The 18,037-nt window shown below is 37.3% G+C and overlaps 11 protein-coding genes across 11 annotated transcripts; 7 read left to right on the top strand and 4 right to left on the bottom strand.

The window, feature by feature from the left end:
* Nucleotides 1-437: 437 nt before the first annotated feature.
* PRCAT00003184001 (uncharacterized protein) lies at nt 438-2,960 on the top strand (the record flags this gene model as incomplete). Its single annotated transcript, XM_062953090.1, has 1 exon — nt 438-2,960. One exon carries the CDS (start codon nt 438-440, stop codon nt 2,958-2,960), a length of 2,523 nt encoding a protein of 840 aa, XP_062809927.1.
* Nucleotides 2,961-3,044: 84 nt separating this feature from the next.
* Nucleotides 3,045-4,673, bottom strand: PRCAT00003183001 (rRNA-processing protein; the record flags this gene model as incomplete). The annotated part of the gene is made up of 1 exon (XM_062953089.1): nt 3,045-4,673. One exon carries the CDS (start codon nt 4,671-4,673, stop codon nt 3,045-3,047), a length of 1,629 nt encoding a protein of 542 aa, XP_062809926.1.
* A 527-nt stretch (nt 4,674-5,200) lies between these two features.
* On the top strand, nt 5,201-5,593 carry PGA1 (Pga1p; the record flags this gene model as incomplete). Its single annotated transcript, XM_062953087.1, has 1 exon — nt 5,201-5,593. One exon carries the CDS (start codon nt 5,201-5,203, stop codon nt 5,591-5,593), a length of 393 nt encoding a protein of 130 aa, XP_062809925.1.
* Nucleotides 5,594-6,161: 568 nt separating this feature from the next.
* EIF4E (translation initiation factor eIF4E) lies at nt 6,162-6,794 on the top strand (the record flags this gene model as incomplete). The annotated part of the gene is made up of 1 exon (XM_062953086.1): nt 6,162-6,794. The coding sequence occupies one exon, from the start codon at nt 6,162-6,164 to the stop codon at nt 6,792-6,794; it is 633 nt and encodes a 210-aa protein (XP_062809924.1).
* Nucleotides 6,795-7,071: 277 nt separating this feature from the next.
* Nucleotides 7,072-7,983, bottom strand: PRCAT00003180001 (uncharacterized protein; the record flags this gene model as incomplete). The annotated part of the gene is made up of 1 exon (XM_062953085.1): nt 7,072-7,983. The coding sequence occupies one exon, from the start codon at nt 7,981-7,983 to the stop codon at nt 7,072-7,074; it is 912 nt and encodes a 303-aa protein (XP_062809923.1).
* A 153-nt stretch (nt 7,984-8,136) lies between these two features.
* Nucleotides 8,137-11,820, top strand: PRCAT00003179001 (uncharacterized protein; the record flags this gene model as incomplete). Its single annotated transcript, XM_062953084.1, has 1 exon — nt 8,137-11,820. One exon carries the CDS (start codon nt 8,137-8,139, stop codon nt 11,818-11,820), a length of 3,684 nt encoding a protein of 1,227 aa, XP_062809922.1.
* A 47-nt stretch (nt 11,821-11,867) lies between these two features.
* On the bottom strand, nt 11,868-12,596 carry SLD5 (DNA replication protein; the record flags this gene model as incomplete). Its single annotated transcript, XM_062953083.1, has 1 exon — nt 11,868-12,596. The coding sequence occupies one exon, from the start codon at nt 12,594-12,596 to the stop codon at nt 11,868-11,870; it is 729 nt and encodes a 242-aa protein (XP_062809921.1).
* A 138-nt stretch (nt 12,597-12,734) lies between these two features.
* PRCAT00003177001 (uncharacterized protein) lies at nt 12,735-14,426 on the top strand (the record flags this gene model as incomplete). The annotated part of the gene is made up of 1 exon (XM_062953082.1): nt 12,735-14,426. The coding sequence occupies one exon, from the start codon at nt 12,735-12,737 to the stop codon at nt 14,424-14,426; it is 1,692 nt and encodes a 563-aa protein (XP_062809920.1).
* Nucleotides 14,427-14,496: 70 nt separating this feature from the next.
* MCD1 (kleisin alpha) lies at nt 14,497-16,116 on the bottom strand (the record flags this gene model as incomplete). Its single annotated transcript, XM_062953081.1, has 1 exon — nt 14,497-16,116. One exon carries the CDS (start codon nt 16,114-16,116, stop codon nt 14,497-14,499), a length of 1,620 nt encoding a protein of 539 aa, XP_062809919.1.
* A 301-nt stretch (nt 16,117-16,417) lies between these two features.
* CTA26 (Cta26p) lies at nt 16,418-17,236 on the top strand (the record flags this gene model as incomplete). Its single annotated transcript, XM_062953080.1, has 1 exon — nt 16,418-17,236. The coding sequence occupies one exon, from the start codon at nt 16,418-16,420 to the stop codon at nt 17,234-17,236; it is 819 nt and encodes a 272-aa protein (XP_062809918.1).
* Nucleotides 17,237-17,539: 303 nt separating this feature from the next.
* ATP16 (F1F0 ATP synthase subunit delta) lies at nt 17,540-18,019 on the top strand (the record flags this gene model as incomplete). Its single annotated transcript, XM_062953079.1, has 1 exon — nt 17,540-18,019. The coding sequence occupies one exon, from the start codon at nt 17,540-17,542 to the stop codon at nt 18,017-18,019; it is 480 nt and encodes a 159-aa protein (XP_062809917.1).
* Nucleotides 18,020-18,037: the final 18 nt, after the last annotated feature.

Below are 18,037 nucleotides of genomic sequence, written 5' to 3'. Positions count from 1 at the left end.
CGACATTTCGAAATTAGACCTGCACACAAATAATAATTATGAAAGACATGTACAGATGTAGTTATATACTAAGTAGAAGGTAATAGGAAGGGATCCATTATGATAATTACATGAAGATTAGTATAAGCTAAAGAAATAAGTTGTGAGTAAGCATTGAAATTGGGTACCTTTTTGTTATGATTTAAACTCTTTTTGTAACAGACGTGAGCCACATATATGCGTTTTCGAATCATGATAAGCCACCTGGTCATTCTACGTTGTACTCGAGAAATGACGTGTAGTCATGAGTAAATTTTGCGGTCAGCATTGGTATTTGTGTCTGCTCCACAAAGTGTGAAACGAAGTATTAATATTTTGGTAGTTTCCCAAACTCACATAAAACTTGTGATTCAAAAATACTAACACATAAACTTGCAGCGAATTCATATTTTTTATCAATGACATTACCTAAAGACTTTGACGTGGATGAAGTGTTGAATGAGCTTTCTTTAGCCGAAAAAATTGGCTTATTGAGTGGTATTGATTTTTGGCATACTTTTCCCGTTCATCGACTTGGTTTACCAAGCATAAGGCTAAGTGATGGGCCTAATGGGGTTAGAGGTACCAAGTTTTTCAACGGTGTTCCATCTGCATGTTTCCCTTGTGGAACGGCGTTAGCATCTACCTTCAACAAGTCATTGTTGAATGATGTTGGCCATGTAATGGCTGATGAAGCTAGACATAAGGGTGCGCATGTTATACTAGGTCCAACCACCAATATGCAAAGGGGAGTTCTAGGGGGACGTGGTTTTGAATCATTTAGTGAAGATCCATATCTTGCTGGTTTGGCATCTGCGTCTATTATTAGTGGCATTCAAGATAAGGGCATAGCTGCAACTATCAAGCATTTTGTTGGCAATGATTTGGAGCATGAAAGAAGTTCAAGTGACTCCGTTATTAGTGAAAGGGCACTACGTGAGATTTACTTAGAACCATTCCGTTTGGCGATTAAACATGCATCTCCGGTGGCATTAATGACTGCCTATAACAAAGTAAATGGAGTTCACGCTTCTCAGAACAAAAAGCTTTTGCAAGATGTCCTCAGGGATGAATGGAAATATGATGGGACGATCATGTCAGATTGGTTTGGTACTTATACATCAAAAGACGCGATTGAGAATGGATTAGATCTAGAAATGCCTGGTCCTACGCTCTTTAGAAGGACAGATGAAATAGCCCATATGATTCTGAGTAAAGAATTACACTCCAAACATCTCAATAGTCGTGTTAAGAATGTTTTGAAATTGTTGAAATATACTTCTGGATCAAACATATTGGAAAACGCCAAAGAGGATACGCTTAATGATACTTCCAAAACAAGAAAGTTTTTAAGAACTGTCGCAGCTGAGTCAATCGTACTTCTAAAAAACGAAGACAACATATTGCCCTTACGTCAAAACGAAAAGATAGCGGTGATTGGTCCCAATGCGAAACAAGCAATTTATTGTGGGGGTGGATCGGCTGCTTTAGTTCCTTATTCTACGGTGACACCTTTTGAGGGCATCGTTAATAAACTTGGGACATTGCCACGGTATACTGTAGGTGCTTACGGCCATAAAGCCCTTCCAGGTGCTTCAGATTCGGTCAAAAATCCAATCACTGGTGAAAAGGGTTTCAATTTAATCTTTTATCTTAACCCAAGCTCCGAAAGCGATAGATATAAAGTCGATGAAATAAATCTAAACCTGTCGAGGATGTTTTTAGCAGACTACTATAATGATAAAATAAAATCCAACTTATACTATGTCGACTTATTTGGAGACTTCACCCCTGAGGAAACTGCCGAGTATGAGTTTAGTTTAACTGTTTTAGGTACTGCTCAACTTTTCATTGATGATAGATTAGTTGTGGATAATAAAACCAAGCAGAAGAGCGGAGAGTCATTTTTTGGGGGTGGAACTATAGAAGTAAAGAACGTTGTCAAATTACAAAAAGACCATACTTATTCCATAAGGATCGAATTTGGATCACTTCCCACATTTACACTCAAGAACGAGAATGTAATCAACTTCGGTGGAGGCGGGGGATTATATGTTGGGATGGCGAAAGTAATCGATCCAGCTGAAGAAAGAGCTAAAGCAGTGGAAATTGCCAGATCTGTTGATAAAGTTGTGTTATGTATTGGTTTGAATAGTGATTGGGAATCTGAAGGATTTGATAGGTCCAATATGCGTTTACCAGGGCACACTGATGAATTGGTTTCAGCTATACTTGACGTCAATTCTAATACTGTGATTGTCAATCAATCAGGGACACCTGTTGAATTTCCATGGTTGTCTAAAGCAAAGAGTGTTGTTCAGGCTTGGTATGGGGGAAACGAAACAGGAAATGCCATTGCGGATGTATTATTCGGTGATGTCAATCCTTGTGGTAAATTGTCTCTAACATTTCCTTACAAAAATGTCGACAACCCTACTTATTTGAACTTTAAAACAGAAAGAGGAAAAGTTTTGTATGGTGAAGGTATATATATTGGATATAGGTTCTATGAGAAATTAGACAGAGAAGTGGCTTTTCCTTTTGGACATGGATTATCTTACACCACTTTTGCATATTCAGATTTGAAATTGGACAAAGATGAGACATCTGATAGGCTATTCATCAAAATGGCTGTTGCAAACACTGGTAATAGAGATGGAAGCGAATGCGCACAAGTATACATAGCTTCAAACTCACTGTCGATTTCTCGTCCCATTAAGGAGTTGAAAGGGTTTGAAAAGATCTTTTTACGAAGTAAAGAAAGCAAAACAATTGAATTTGAGTTATCGTTGAAAGACTCGGTATCATTTTGGGATGAATATCAAGAAGAGTGGTGCATGGAAATGGGCGATTATGAAATCCAGATCGGCTCTAGTAGTGATAAGATTGAACTCAAACATCCTTTGCAGATCCAAAGCACCAAATTCTGGGTTGGAATTTGATAAATTTTGTTCGAGTTTAATTATATATATAAATATATATATACGGAATACATGTATTACAATTTAATAAACTTGTAGCAAAGTTTATCCAAATAATTTGATTCCATTATCGCCAGCAGTAACTGTAACGTCATCATTGTTACTATCAGAATCCCTTTCACTATCTTCATCCTCCTGCTCATCCATATTCACTTTTTGACCAAGTAAGGAAGCAAAAAATTCATCAATCTGATTATCATCCCACTTCCACGATGCCTTAGGTGCTTCAAAGTTTGATATAAGTTCTTGAACGTGGTAACGTAGCTTACGTCCCTTTGACGCCTTAGTATCAATATTCTTTTTAAATTTTTGGGAATTATTCGCCTTTGTAAGATTAATGGCAAAACCTGATGTGGGGTCACTCGATTGCACTTTTTTATCGACCAAATCGTTAAGCAACACGCGGTAAAAATCATCATCATCATAAATCTTGTCGATCGTTGTGAGATCTGATACATTTGTTGACTCATTTTCAATCGGGATATCAGCATTTACATCCATCTCACTTGTACCTGTTTCTTGCTTATTGTTTTGAAAATACAAATCAACTCCCAAAGGCTTTATTCGTCTTCTATTCATATGCGTTCTTTTAACTAATCGGTCCATGTCAGACAAATTATTTTGAACTTGTTGTTCGGCAGATTGATTAATCACTTTAAATTTACTAGCGTTCAACGCATTTGAGCCTGATGCATTCTGTATTTTAGCAGACCATTTTGTAAGAGCTGACTCACGAAATGAATTCAAAATAGAATCGAATTTTTTGGAAGTCCCCAAATAGTCATCATAGGTTCTTTTCCTCGGCTTGATTTTTCTTGGTTCGCTAGTAATAGAATCTTTAGTCAATAATTGATGTCTTAAGGCGAAGATACTGTCAAGCAAGTCATAGCACTTATCTTCAGCTTCTGAAATATATTTATCAGTCTTATTTGTTGCCAAGGCACCAGATTTTACAACATCTGAATTGAATGGAAGCAAATTAGAATTCAAAAGTGACTTCTGGACTTTCAATCTAACGTCTATTATTGAATCAAAAAATTTCAGCTGCTGCAATATAGCAAAGCCCTTAAGGGCATCACTAGAGGTCGAATTAGACATTCGATTGACAACATGCTTACGCTCATTGGATAGTATTTGCTTCAATTTAGATTTCTTGCTATAGCGATCACCATTTCCCTCTTCCTCTTCGTCAGATTTCCCAGCAGGTGTCTCTTCATAAGCACTCTCTATCTCATCATTATATACTTCGTCCTCACTTGCATCATCATCATCTCCTTCGTCTGATCTTTCTGAGAAGTTCGATCCATTATTACTATCTCCTCCAGAAGAAGCATCTTCCTCTGGTTCAGAACCGTAGTCGTCAGAGCCTCCATTACTTACTTCTTCTTCGGAGTCTATTTCATTCAGGTAGTTATTCAATTCGTCTCTACTTATTCGATTTCCGCCGTACTTTTTTGGCATAGTTGGCTGGGATTGAACGCCTCTCAAATTTGATTTAGGGACCTCAACATAATGCAGCTTTTTCAACTCATCGTCAGAGTCATCAAAATTTGAGCTTAGTTCCTCCTCGTCGCTTTCAAAGCCGTCTCTTCCAAGTTCAGCATCCTCAATATCAAATCCTGTTTGAGGAGTAGAAAACTGGGAAATCTGCTCAGCCAAAGTTTTTTTAGCCATCTCTAGAGAAAGATCCTTTAGTGATGATACTAGTAGTGAATTTGGTGTGAAAAATACGCTTATAGCTCATCTCGAAAAAGATTTGCGACAAAGAAGTGTCACATGCTGAGTCAGCAAACACAACATATTTGAAATTAAGGGCCTATATACCCAACGGTGTACTGTATTCTGACCATGATATACTTAGTAACATCTTGCTTACCACAGTGCTATTTACATTCTCTGTATTACTAGGTCAAGGAATGAAAAGCTCAAAAAGGTGGCTATACATTTCACAATCAAATCACGTGATAGAATAGCGTTTTTTTTCGTCAATAAATAACGAGATTCAAACGAATTCAATTTCTTCCTTCTTAGCAATTTAAACAGGACTGAGCCAAGGGAGGCTTTTAAGAAATAAAAAAATCGCATATTGGATCGCTAAAGATAAGCAAAAAGCTGCAACAATATTCTTCTACATTCGCTTGAGCCTTCTTGAAATATTTGAAAGTTATATAAACACGGGGTAAGCAACAAATTAAGCTTAAATGAAACTCTTATATTTGTTCGCTGGATTTTTGTCGATAATAGGTATGGCCGCTGCCTTGGGACAAGGAGGATTAGGTGGCAATCAAGGTGGTGGTGGTAAAACAGAGACATCAGTGAGTGCAACTTCGGTTTGGATTACAATTACGACTGATGGAAACCCAGTTACTGTCAAATCAATCTACAAACAGACATTCATGAAGACGTATTCTGCGGCTGAAACATCTGATGTGAAATCTGGAAATGTTGGTCTAGGTACGATCGATGGTTCTGTCGGAAAAGTACGTTCATACGATCAGGTTACCATACTGTCATCTGCAGAAGCCTGTGGCCATAATAATGCTTACGCTGGACTTATAGGAAGCTTATTTCTCATTTTGGGTGCTTTATTATAGGTGATTTATTCTGTGAATGCAAGGGCTGGTACCGGTAACATGTTACATATCTACGTTTCCTCGGATCTTTGTACATTATTCTTTTTTTTTTTAATCTCAAAGTTAAATAGTCAGTCAGGTTTTAGGTTATATCAACATCTTTTCGTTTATCTATCCATCTGTAAGATTTTAGAAGATCTAATGGGTATATCTTGAAGTTTTGTAAAGTCTATTATAAGTCTGGTTTCTATTTTACACTAGCAGCGCCTTATATATGTGAGATATGGTATCAAATTTACGCGCATGAGTGTGCTAAATTTTTCGCTTTCATGCTTCGTCAAGTTTGTGGATGTGGACAGTAGTGAAATTTGAAAGTCTTTAGACGCCTACAGTGAAAAGTTCTTTTAATTGAGAAAGTTAAAGAGTAAGTAATCATTTACTGGGATATATTTTGTCTCAAATTTGATGTTAATCGGGCGAAAGTATTTGGGTACTTTGTATTAGCAAAAAACTCGATACCTTCTTCAATATAATACCAGATGCATATTATTGAACCTAAGAATATTTATTAACTAGCAGAATTAGTAATATGTCAGAAGATTTAGCTAAGCAAACTGAGGAAATTTCATTGGAGAACAAGGATACTGTTTTATCTGATAAGGAAGAATTTACTGTCAAACATCCTTTAAACAGTAGATGGACATTATGGTATACGAAACCGCAAGTCAATAAGAATGAAAACTGGCATGATCTTTTAAAACCTGTAATTACATTTTCTTCGGTCGAAGAATTTTGGGGAATTTATAATTCTATCCCACCTGCCAATCAATTACCTTTAAAATCCGATTATCATTTGTTTAAAGAAGGTATCAAGCCTGAATGGGAAGATGAGAAAAACTCCAAAGGTGGGAGATGGCAATATTCTTTTTCAAATAAGCGCGAAGTGGGCGCTGCTATAAATGACTTATGGTTACGTGGATTATTATCAGTCATTGGCGAAACAATTGAAGATGACGAGGAAGAAGTTAATGGTATTGTTTTGAACATTAGAAAGCAAGCAATCAGAATTGGAATTTGGACCAAGGATTGTGATGAGGCGAAGTTAAGGACCGTGGGTGAAAGATTAAAGAAAGTGTTGAGATTAGCTGATGATCAAAAGGTGGACTTTATGTCCCATGATGATTCCAATAAGAAGGGTTCTGAACCACAAATTTTATTGTAAGAAACCCATTAATTAGGGATCTAGACTTGAAGTATTAGATTCTCTGTTTGATAAAAGAAAAGTTCATTCTATCAAGCTGAGGATTTAGAGATTGACAAAAGACGTAAGCTTACAATGCTATGATCTTGAATATGATTTCACGAGATAAAACTCCAATTGTTTGAATATATGTCATTATAGTCTATTTTCTTTTTTCGATTTGTCAGTCTTATTGATCATTGTATACATACAAATTAATGTCAATTTATGTATGAAGATTTCTATTGTAGCTTATATTCTAATACCCTATCGGATTGACTTTGCCCTTTATAAAGTTGTGAACTATATCCCAGTATTCAGGCTGTATAACGGTATCGTTGTGCAAAGAGTTCTCGAATTTACATATCTCTTTGTTTTCACTCTTCGAAAGTTCATAAATCTTATCCATATGATCCGGAGGAACTATTTCATCACTACGAGCACTTAGAAGTAGCAAAGGGACGCTCCTAGGGATTAAAGGTACTAACGTTTCCAGCTCCCATTTTTGATGCACAAAACTCGTAAAGAACCTTAACCATGGAAATACATGTGGAACCGTTTTCCTTATCGACAAGAACGTATTTTCCAATATAATACCACTTATCGAGGATGACATGGTGGCAGCTATATATATAGCAACGGCACCACCTAATGACCTTCCGTATAAGATTATAGACGATCGCTGGAATTGAGTGTCCTCAATAGTTAAGTACTTCATAACTCTTTGAGCGTCTTTTTTCAACCCTTCTTCAGATGGCTTTCCAGTAGATTTCCCATACCCACGATAAGAGTATATAAACACATTATATCCAAAGTTCTTATAAAACATTGACACAATTGGTAAAGCATGACCAATATTCCCTGCATTAGGTGATAAGATTAAAATTGTTTTGTTTGCATAGGTAGGTGAATGAGAGTCATGTTTCAACAGGTAGCATTGCAATAACTCACCGTCATCTGTCTTCAAGCTAACCAGCTCGTAGTCGGGCATGTCATATTCGTCTGGAGTAGCGCAATAACCGTGACCATCGTTCAATGAAGATGGATATATCAATGAAGACTGATAAGTATATAAGCCTGCTAAGAGAAGCACTCCTACTGAAATACCTACCAGAGCCATTGTCTTGAGAAACTTTAAGGCTTTCAGCAAAAAGGTCAACAGAAGTGACATAATTATAAATGTTGTAAACCAGATATTTGTATCTCTGATGTAACGATTCAATGGGTATCCAAAAAAGTAACAGAATATATAATTTATTTCTCACGCACTATATAAGGGACCTTTATACTTATTATTAGAGATAGTAATATAGAGTAATTGACTATGTCTAGCAATAGCTATTCGACTCCAAACCAACTGAGTTTGGCTAGATTTGCATTCAATATCTATGGAGCTTTAAATCAGTCGTCATCTATTGAGAGTGGGTCACCATCATCATCGAATAGTTCAGTTCGATCAAGATTAAACGACAATGCAGCCAATAAGAACAGATTGACATATAACTGTGAGAGGGAAGTAGCATGCGTGTCACAATATAGCCCATCAGGGATATCGCCGTATAGTGAAGCTGAGACCTTGAATCATGTTGTGATAGGTGGAAAAAACTACTTAAAGATCTTGACATTGAATGGTGAACAAACTCGAATCACACAAGAAACAAACGTTCTTGAGCAGGCAGGTCCACTATACTCCAAATCAAGAATACCGCTTTCTAGTAAGCTTAATAATATCAATACGATAAAGACATCGACCGATTCTATTGCTTGTGGTCTTTCAAATGGAATTATATCTATTTATAAGGTGAATAATAATGGAAAATCCAGTTTGACACACAAATTTACTGATCACAAACGTTGCATAAACTCATTGGACTTCAATCCGAAACCTGAGAATCCTAACTTGTTAATATCAGGCTCTCAAGATGGATCTATCAAGCTATGGGACTTGAGATCTTCATCTGTTAAACCAGAGACTACAGTAATCTCGGGCGGTCATTCAGATCCTGTCAGGGCATGTCAAATTTCACCACATACACAGGTAAGGAACAAACTCACTGTATTGTCGGCTCATGATTCAGGTACATTATGCATGCATGATTTACGGTGTCCTGGACATCAACAACTGCATTTACCTTTATATACACCAGAACGTAAATGCAATTTTCACACGGGTCCAGCATTGTCTTTACATATTCATCCTGAAAAAGAATACGTAATTACTGGTGGTCGTGATCAGAAATTATGCATTTGGAATTATGGCAGATCATTTGCTTTCAATAATACTAGTCCAGACTTTATTGTAAATACTTATGGGCCAGTGATGAAAGTGAGATGGTCGAATTATGCTTGCAGCTCTAACGATATTGACCATAGCCATGCAGAATATTCCAAATTTGACGAAAAATCAACCTATGAAGAAAGAGAGACAGCTTACGCTTCTACTACTAATAATCCATTATACAATTATGACTTTGCATGCCTGTACCTAAACGATGACCCGACATTAGCTGTTTTCAACCTTAAAAGAAAGTATATTCCCAAGGAAGTTATTACCTCAACTAAACCGTTTCAGAACTTTATTTGGGCCAAAAATTATTCTCAAACTAGGAGTATGTGGACAATAACAAAGTCAAATGTCTTTGCTGCTTACAATTTAGATAATAATTGCAATCAACAGGACATATCCAAGCCTTTGGACAATTTGAGTAACGTTTCGGTCACCTGGAATGATGGCATTGGGGACTTTTGTTTTGTTACTCAAGAAAAAGATGAATTTGAATTTAATTCTGAAACAGATACTTCTACAGAGGCTTCTATGTATAGCGATTCGGGTCACGAGCTTCCTCTGTATGGAGAGTCAGCTCTTCACTTACGAAGGTTGAGTGAAGACCAAGATGCTAGCAATTTTGAACCAAATTATAATGGTGACTACTCACCCTATGGTTCAAAGATTCAAGTGGGATCTGTTCCAATTGCATATTCTAGTACAGCTACGCTGAAAAATGATCGGAATACGAATCAGAAAACACCCATGATGCATAGTTTGAAATCTTCTCCAAAACCAACAGGCAGATTATCATCGGCTTTTAATGATGCACAAAATAGACCTTCCTTAGACAGAAACCAATCTCAGTCTACATTTGAATCTTCAGTGTCAATTAATCACGCAGCTCAAACAAAGGTGAATACTAAAAGAAAACTGCTTTGCGTCAATTATGCTTCGCCTTATCTTGTTCCACTTTCGCTTCCTTTACCACTCAACGATGAATATGTTTTTGAAGCACTATCTCAAAACTATTTGATATCTATACCTGATGGATTTCGACTACATGATGTTTGCCTTCTCAACGCTAGCGTCGCTGCTAGTGTAAACAGATATAGGGATTGCCAGGTTTGGCGTATGCTAGCAGTCAGCCTTGAGCAAAATCATCAAGTTGAGAAGACCAATATGGATTTCACAGAGGAGTCAAAGGATGACCAGGGAGGCGATTCTAGGTCGATTCTGTCAGACTTGGGAAACTTTGTAGGTTCATACAACTCAAATTCTACCCTGACAACCAACTATGGTGGCACCGCTGGCAACGAAAATAGCGCAGAGTCACTGGAAAAAGCAATATCAAGGCAGCAGTCATTTAATCAGATATATTCTGAAACTAAAAATCTGTCATCTCACAATTTAATGAACATTATTAACGTTGGCCGAGGAAACAGCTTCACACATGGCCCTAACACCTCAAGTAATGCTTTTTTTAAAAATAACGAGAACCCTCCTAACGATGACAACGAAGATGCAATAGAGGATGATGACGAAGAAAATAATGTAAATAGCAAAGCTAAATCTCAAAGTGAGGGCTTTTCGAATGTTGATATCAAGAGAAGTAAGTCAGACTCATCTCTGAAACAACCGAATAAAATCTCCAGAGAAATAGGGAAGAAACACTCCGTCGCTTCATTTTCAGAAGACTCGAGTAGTCTGCCCATAAAATATAGCCCTATAAAGGCGGAGCCTGAAAATTACCTGAAAATGGAGATTTTGCCAAATTCAAAGACTTTGGTAGGCAAGCATCTGTTCCAAAGGCGACCGTCTTATCTGAGAGTAGCCACAAAATATCACTTTGAGAATAGCGAAGATTTAGATGATGAAAACCAAAATATACTAAATAAAGCAGCTGTTGGGTCATTTTCTTCTGCCTCAACACATCAAGAAATTGGAGACGGGTTCGGGAGTTTTGGCCACACTTATCACTCATATAACTCTCATGGATCCTTTGGATATTCGGCTCCGCATTCTCAAGGATCTTCTTTGTCAAGAAGAGACTCGGTCATACCAACGCAGGGCTTTTTTAAGACCCACGATAAAACGACCAGAAACAAAGACAACCGTTTAGATGAGGTGAACGAAGACGTCGAGGAAAGACAATCTGCGGATAAAAATTTGATGCATTCAGAATTGACAAGAGCAATTAATGAAAGTGAAAATGATGCAACTTCCTCGAAAGCATGGGAAACATTCAGCTTATTGCTGAAAGCATTGGACTATGCAGCCCTACAAGGAGATATTGTCTTTTGTGCTACTCTCACCATGCTTTTCTATGATGTAACTAATATTGACAGGGCCAGAAGTTTGGAATGGCTTTCTTTGTACGTGGAAATACTTCAAAGAAAGAGACTTTTTGTGAACGCCGTGCAAATCATAAAGACGGCTCCTAAGGACCTAGCTTCAGATCTAGCCACCAATAAGGATCTTGATCTTAGATTTTACTGCCCAAAGTGCCAAACATTAATAGTAAATGAACAGTCAAAGGATCTTTCCCAAGGTCTCTGGTATTGCAGTCGATGTTCAAGCCCCCAGCCAAGCTGCATTTATTGTGGAGAACCGTGCAAAGGATTAAACGTCGTCGTTAGCCTTCGTTGTGGACATAGGGGTCACTTCGGCTGCTTGAGAGAATGGTTTGTTGAAGAAGAGAATGTCGAATGCCCCGGTGGCTGCGACTATTCCATCATATAGACTATATAGACTACATAATAATAAGCAAGAAAGTGGAATCCTGAATTCTATATTAGAACTATGTCACCTAGTTCTATATATTTTTTCACCAAGCTGTACTTGACCACGTAGATTCCATTCAACACAATCTCAAGGTCATCGTCATTATCATCATTACTATGTATTATTATGGGTTCTTTTGAAACAGATTTTATAAATACAGGTACATTGAGATCTGGTATTGAAATCATAGATTTTCCTCCACTTGTATCATCCAAGTAGGTTAAATACTCCGGCATTTTCTTGAGGAAACAATTATTGTAAAGCTCTGTAAGAATTTTGAAGTGTTTATGCATATAGTCCTTTTCTTCTTCAGATAAAAGTGGACTAGACTCTTTCGAGGTTTCGTTTATATAATGAAGCGTAAATTTATCTAATTTCGATAGTCTCGTTCTAAGGTACAATCTTACAAGATAATTAACCCGTTCAATGTCTGTTTCCATTATCATTAATTGAAGCTTAAAGTCTCCCGAAACAATCCCCGACTCTAGATTCAAATCTCCATATTCATGGGAGTCTAATAGATACTGCTGTTGATTAGATAAGTGCTCCAATACTTTCCTCATCAAGTCTTTTTGATACGGTAAAATTTCTGGAGACATCCTTTCATTCAACATTGCCGCGATTAAGCTATTATATATATTGTCATCTTGAAACTTGGATGATCTAATATTCTGCTCCTTAGACTTTTCCTCAAATTCTTGTAAAATATCATCTATCTCCATGCCCTTATCCATCTTTAATGTAATATTTCTATAGAATACACTTAAATTAAAGTCCCGAACATCATTAAAATTGTTTTTTTGCAATACGCGTTAATCAGATCATTTAAGTACTCAAGTGTTATATATAACAAAGAGAAAATTTAATGAAGCATGGAGCCACGAGATAGACAATTGCTTCTTGAGCAAAAGCGTCAAAGACTCAAAGAACTTAAACAGAAGAGATTATTGAAGTCCAGTGAACATGAAGTGAATGTAGACGAATTGAGAGATCAGCTTCAAATACCAGTGAGTGAAACAAAAACGGTTAGTGTAGCGATACAAGTTGACAATGTCTCCGAAAATAACAAGATAAATATTCCTGATAACTTAGAGAAAGAGAAGGAAACTTTTGATAAAGGTATTCAGGTCAGGTGCGAAGACGACGAAGAGACATCGAGTACTACCGACAGTGATGTGAATGAAAAAGGTTATGAAGTACCAGACAGGGAATCTAAAGAATCTGAAGAAACGGCGTTAAAAGAAATTGATGTGCCTTTGTTAGATGCACTGATTAAAGATTGTATCAAGCTACTTAATAAGGTCGTCATAGAGGATGCAATTGACACCAATGGGGTAATAGATTATAATAAAGCGTTGGACGGATCTAATGCAAACAAAAGCGAAAAATCCAGTATTTCATTTGATCAAATATATAGCATAGCAGGAGAGAAAGGAAGATCCGTTACTGCAATAGACGTATCCCCTCATTTTGAAGAGCTTGTTATAATTGCATATTCTGAATCGATACATGAATGTGACTCAGAGGGATATGCTATAGTTTATAGCCTCAAAGGCTCCAACAGCTTTCCAGAATATTTTCTTCAATGTACTTCTCAAATCAACCAAATCAAATTTGATAAAGTAAACTCGAATAAGATTATTGGAGGATTAGACGACGGTACAATAGTCATATGGGACTTACTATCTTCAGATTCTTCTACTGTGGCAAGATTGCCGACGTTGAGCACGCCTATATTAGGCACTTTTCATACACTGGCGATTTCTTCCATTAACCAGTTTTTAAACGATGGAAGTATTGTTATAGTTTCAACTTCTTATGATGGATCTGTGAATGCGTGGTCAACGAATTTCTTGGAGGCTCCCAAGTTCAAAACAATAAGATTATATTCATCAGATGAATTTCTGCAATTTCCAGGCTTAGAAGACAATCTAATCGTTCTGGATTCACTTTTACTTGACAGCGAGACGACGACTACATTAGCATCTTTAGAAGAGAAGGTCTTGAATACTCTTATTATTGGAGTAGAAGAAGGCAAGCTATACCGATTCAATAATGATTTAAAAGCAACTACATATATTATTCAGGACTCTCCGAATGAACTTCAATCGTCAATTTTAACTTCCATGGATCGTATAGGCAAAAAGTTCATTATCTCTTCTCATTTGGATTGGAATTTACGAATTTGGGATATGAAGAGGAGCAAGCCATTAATAAACATTCCAACAACCAGTGTGATATCAAGTATTGCTGTACGTCCCAATCACCCTTTTCAGTTCATCACAGTTGGAATGTCAGATATTCCGGTGATCAACTTCTGGGATATCGAATGCAAAGTGTGGAATCCTATTTTCAATATTCCAACTACTAAAGAAGTGCCAACGTCTGCCATTTTCACGCATAGCGGCAATCAATTGGTAATAGGATTTAAAGATGGATCCGTTTCTGCCTGGACAATAGACTCGAAGTCACTAGAAAACTCAATTAGAATGTCAGAAAATAAAGATCTCGATTCTGGATTCCAATACATTTTGCAGTCTTACGATGAATCGCTGGACGAATAAGCCTAAACACGGAACTGCCGTATTGCAACATTCATTTTTAGATATAAATATTAATCTAATGTACATATATTTAAAGGAAGAAACTGTGAATTCTATCTCTTGGCTGGATGCAAATTTCTCCGCCAATCTCGGTATTACCCTTGGACGTTTGCGATAGAGAAACGCAGTCATGAGAGGCGAGAACCAAAAGCTCAAAAAAGCATTTCGTGGCCTCTTTCCTGTTATTAATGATCTCTCCTCCATTTGCCTTGTTAACTATTCCCAAGGGAAGTTTCTCCACGTCACTCTCGTTAATTGACAAATCTTTCGTAATCACTTCAGAAAGACTTGCTACCTCTTTCTCAAGGAAAATGCTTCGAAGCCCCTGTGCTACTTGTGTAGTAAGTTCTGTCCCATTTCCATGTTGTGAACTTTCATGTTGAATCGGTGGTGCTTCAAGATCAGTTTGCAGCACGTCTGTCTCCTCTAGGCCCGGAAGAGACAAGTCAAAGCTTACATCCTCATTATATTCATCCAACTCATTAAATTGCAATTGATGTTGTTCTTCTAATTGCTCTTCCTCTTCTCTCGATAAATCGAAGCATGCTTGCTTTAACTGATTGTCAATATTCCATGTTTTTCTTTTCTTGGGGATTGGCATTGCGAGCTCATAGATTAATAGCATCTTATCCTTTTCGGATAATGGAACTGTTATATATTGACTCCCATTTACGAGAATTTGTTGATTTTGTTTTAATGTTTGGACAGATATACCTTCCATTTCTTCTGGTAGGTCAATCTTGAGCTTTCTTTTGTTTGTGATCAATTGTCCATCTTCTGTTACACCAGTTCTTCTTGTTCTTGACTGCGGGACAGGCTGCGAGACAATCTCCGGTGTTACTGGTTCTGCTGGTTCATCGGAATGATTATCTTGATCCTCAGAACCTTCCAAAGGTATATCGAAATCAAAATCAAGGTCATGGTCAGCCATCTTTAGGTCATCTAGAATGGAGATCTCAGGATTATCTGGTATGTTGCTCACATTTCGTCCAAGTTCCACAGAATCATCATGACTTTCATTTGCATTTACATCGTCCTCAAGATCGAAATCAAGCTCCAACTCTAAATCGTTACCCGTAACGTTTTGATTGTCATTATCTTCAGTATATCTAGGAAATTCTATTGATTGGTCAAATGTAAAGCTGGAATCTCCATTATTATCATTTTCATTTTGGTCAAATAAATTTTTACTAGGAATCTGATCCAAGTCTAAATCATCTTGATACAATAAGTCCATACCTGTGACTTGGTCTGACAACATAATAGTATTTATATTCGATATTGTTGTCTGTTGCGGTGCCACATTTACCAGAGCCTTTTCACCAATGAATGAATCACCGATGACATATTTAAACGAGTTCTTGAGTCGAAGTAGAATATCGTTCATATCTTCTAACAAATACTTTGTTTTCCTGGAATATATTCTGACTATTCCCAACAATAATTGACCTGATAATCTGAGTGTTATGGTGCCTTTATCATCTTGGGTATATGAGGTAGTCCAATTACTAATAGGAGTCTTTGATATCAAAGTCGAACTCGCCTCAATGCTTGTACCTAATAATTGTTGTTTAGTAAGCTTCTTATCATAATTAGCAGCTAACCAGACGTGCCCCAATGGCCCTTCTCTAGCAAGAAGCTGATCTGACATTTATTTCACTAAAATCCAAGCTCTTACAATAAGGAATCGAGAAGACTTATCGTTTATAAGAAACCTTGCAATGAGTTGTGATTTTTCTGTTTTTTTAGATACGACTTGAACGTCTGTTGAGTTGAAAATTAACGCGATGTTTATAATGCAAATCTGCCTAGAGCATTCGCGTTTTTGTGATTCGGGACAAATCACGTGCGCGATGACAGCTTGCTCCACTTGCACACTGAAACTCGAGCCATTGAAGCTCAGAGCTTACGGATAATCTAATCTAAGAACATCGACAGCAGGCTGGACCAGGATGTCGAACTTGGAGAGCAAACTCAATCTCTCCCTAAACGAGGTTCTCAGGTCGTCTGGGTATATATTTGAATTCATCAACAACAATAAAAAACAGAGTAATCTTATTACAGGTACTAATAATCAATTAATTACAACAAGCATAGCAGCACAACTATCAACGAGCATAACTAAATTTGATGACACTCTTGACGATGCAGTATCAAAGCTCAGCGATGCACGATGGTGTATAGAACAGATGCTCGAAAATAAGCAGAAGGAGGAAGAGTTGAGGCTCAGAGAAGAAGAAGAGCGTCAGCGCAAATTGAAAGAGGAAGAAGAAAGGGAAGCCAAAAAACGAGCGGAGAATGAACAGAGAGCTAGGGCTGAGGAAGCTAACAGGAGGCAGGAAATGGAGGAGAAACGGAGGAAAGAGCAAGCAGAAGAGGAAAAGAAGAAGAAATTGCTCGAGAAAAAGAATTCACCTGGCTTTGATAATTTCATGTCACCTGGGTTCAACTTCAATGATTTACCTAACCTGTTTACTGATAATCTGAATACCGATGGTATTCCTGATCCATCTGATATCTTGTCGTCTATAAACTACAAGGATTTTAATTTAGACACTAATCCAGGTGAAGAGAAAGAGAAAGACAAAGATATGCCTAGCAACGATCTTGACCTTGATATGAATAACTTGCTAGGAAATGATGATATGCTTTTAGATGGTTTAAACCTGAGCTTGTTGGATCAGGCTGGTGACAATCCAAATAATCCTGTGACAGTAGATGAAAATTTTGACGTTGACAGCTTCTTGAACCAGTTAGGCGATGGCGATTAGTAGTTATTGGTCCTTGAGCTTTGAGTTATTCCTGCCTACCAGTATCAAGATAATTGTTTTTTTTTTCAGGACCATGACGACTCTTGAAATATGCAAAACCTTCTGGCGTTCATAGAATTGTAGTAGTAGAATTAATATTCAAAGTAACTAAATTTCTCATATAATTCCAAAATAGGAAGTCTAGCATTGTCCAATTAAATTCGCAATTAGGTCGACTATGAATTTTTCAAGCGGAAATCGGTAAATTCAAGTAAACTGTAGCGTTAACTTCTAACTATTTAGTGATTGTTATCATATAGAAAGATGTTCAGACAAACATTACGTCAGGTTGCTAAGCAATCATCTATTGTGAGAAGAACCTATGCCACGGAAGCCGGTGCATCTGATGGTTTAAAATTATCTTTAGCTTTACCTCATCAAACTTTATACTCTGAGTCTGAAGTTCAACAAGTTAACTTGCCATCAGTAAATGGTGACTTAGGTATCTTGGCTAACCACATTCCAATTGTTGAGCAATTAAGACCAGGTTTAATTGAGATTATCTCCAAAGGAGGAGAGACAGAACAATACTTTGTTAGCGGTGGTATCGCAACAGTCCAACCCGGTAGCAAGTTGACAATTAGTGCTATTGAAGCATTCAAACCAGATCAATTCGATACTCAGGCTGTTAAGTCATTAATTGCAGATGCCCAAAAAAGAGCCTCGTCCACTGACGAAGTTGTTGCAGCTGAAGCTAACATCGAATTGGAAGTTTTAGAAGCTTTACAAACTTTCGCTAAATAAGCTTAAGGAGATACGACT

The sequence above is a fragment of the Priceomyces carsonii genome (genome assembly GCF_900007245.1).
Source record: "Priceomyces carsonii strain CBS4050 genome assembly, scaffold: Debaryomyces_carsonii_scaffold_3, whole genome shotgun sequence".
NCBI lineage: Eukaryota > Fungi > Ascomycota > Pichiomycetes > Serinales > Debaryomycetaceae > Priceomyces > Priceomyces carsonii.
The sequence above is the reverse complement of the archived record's forward strand: the minus strand, read 5'-3'. Positions and strand labels throughout refer to the sequence as shown.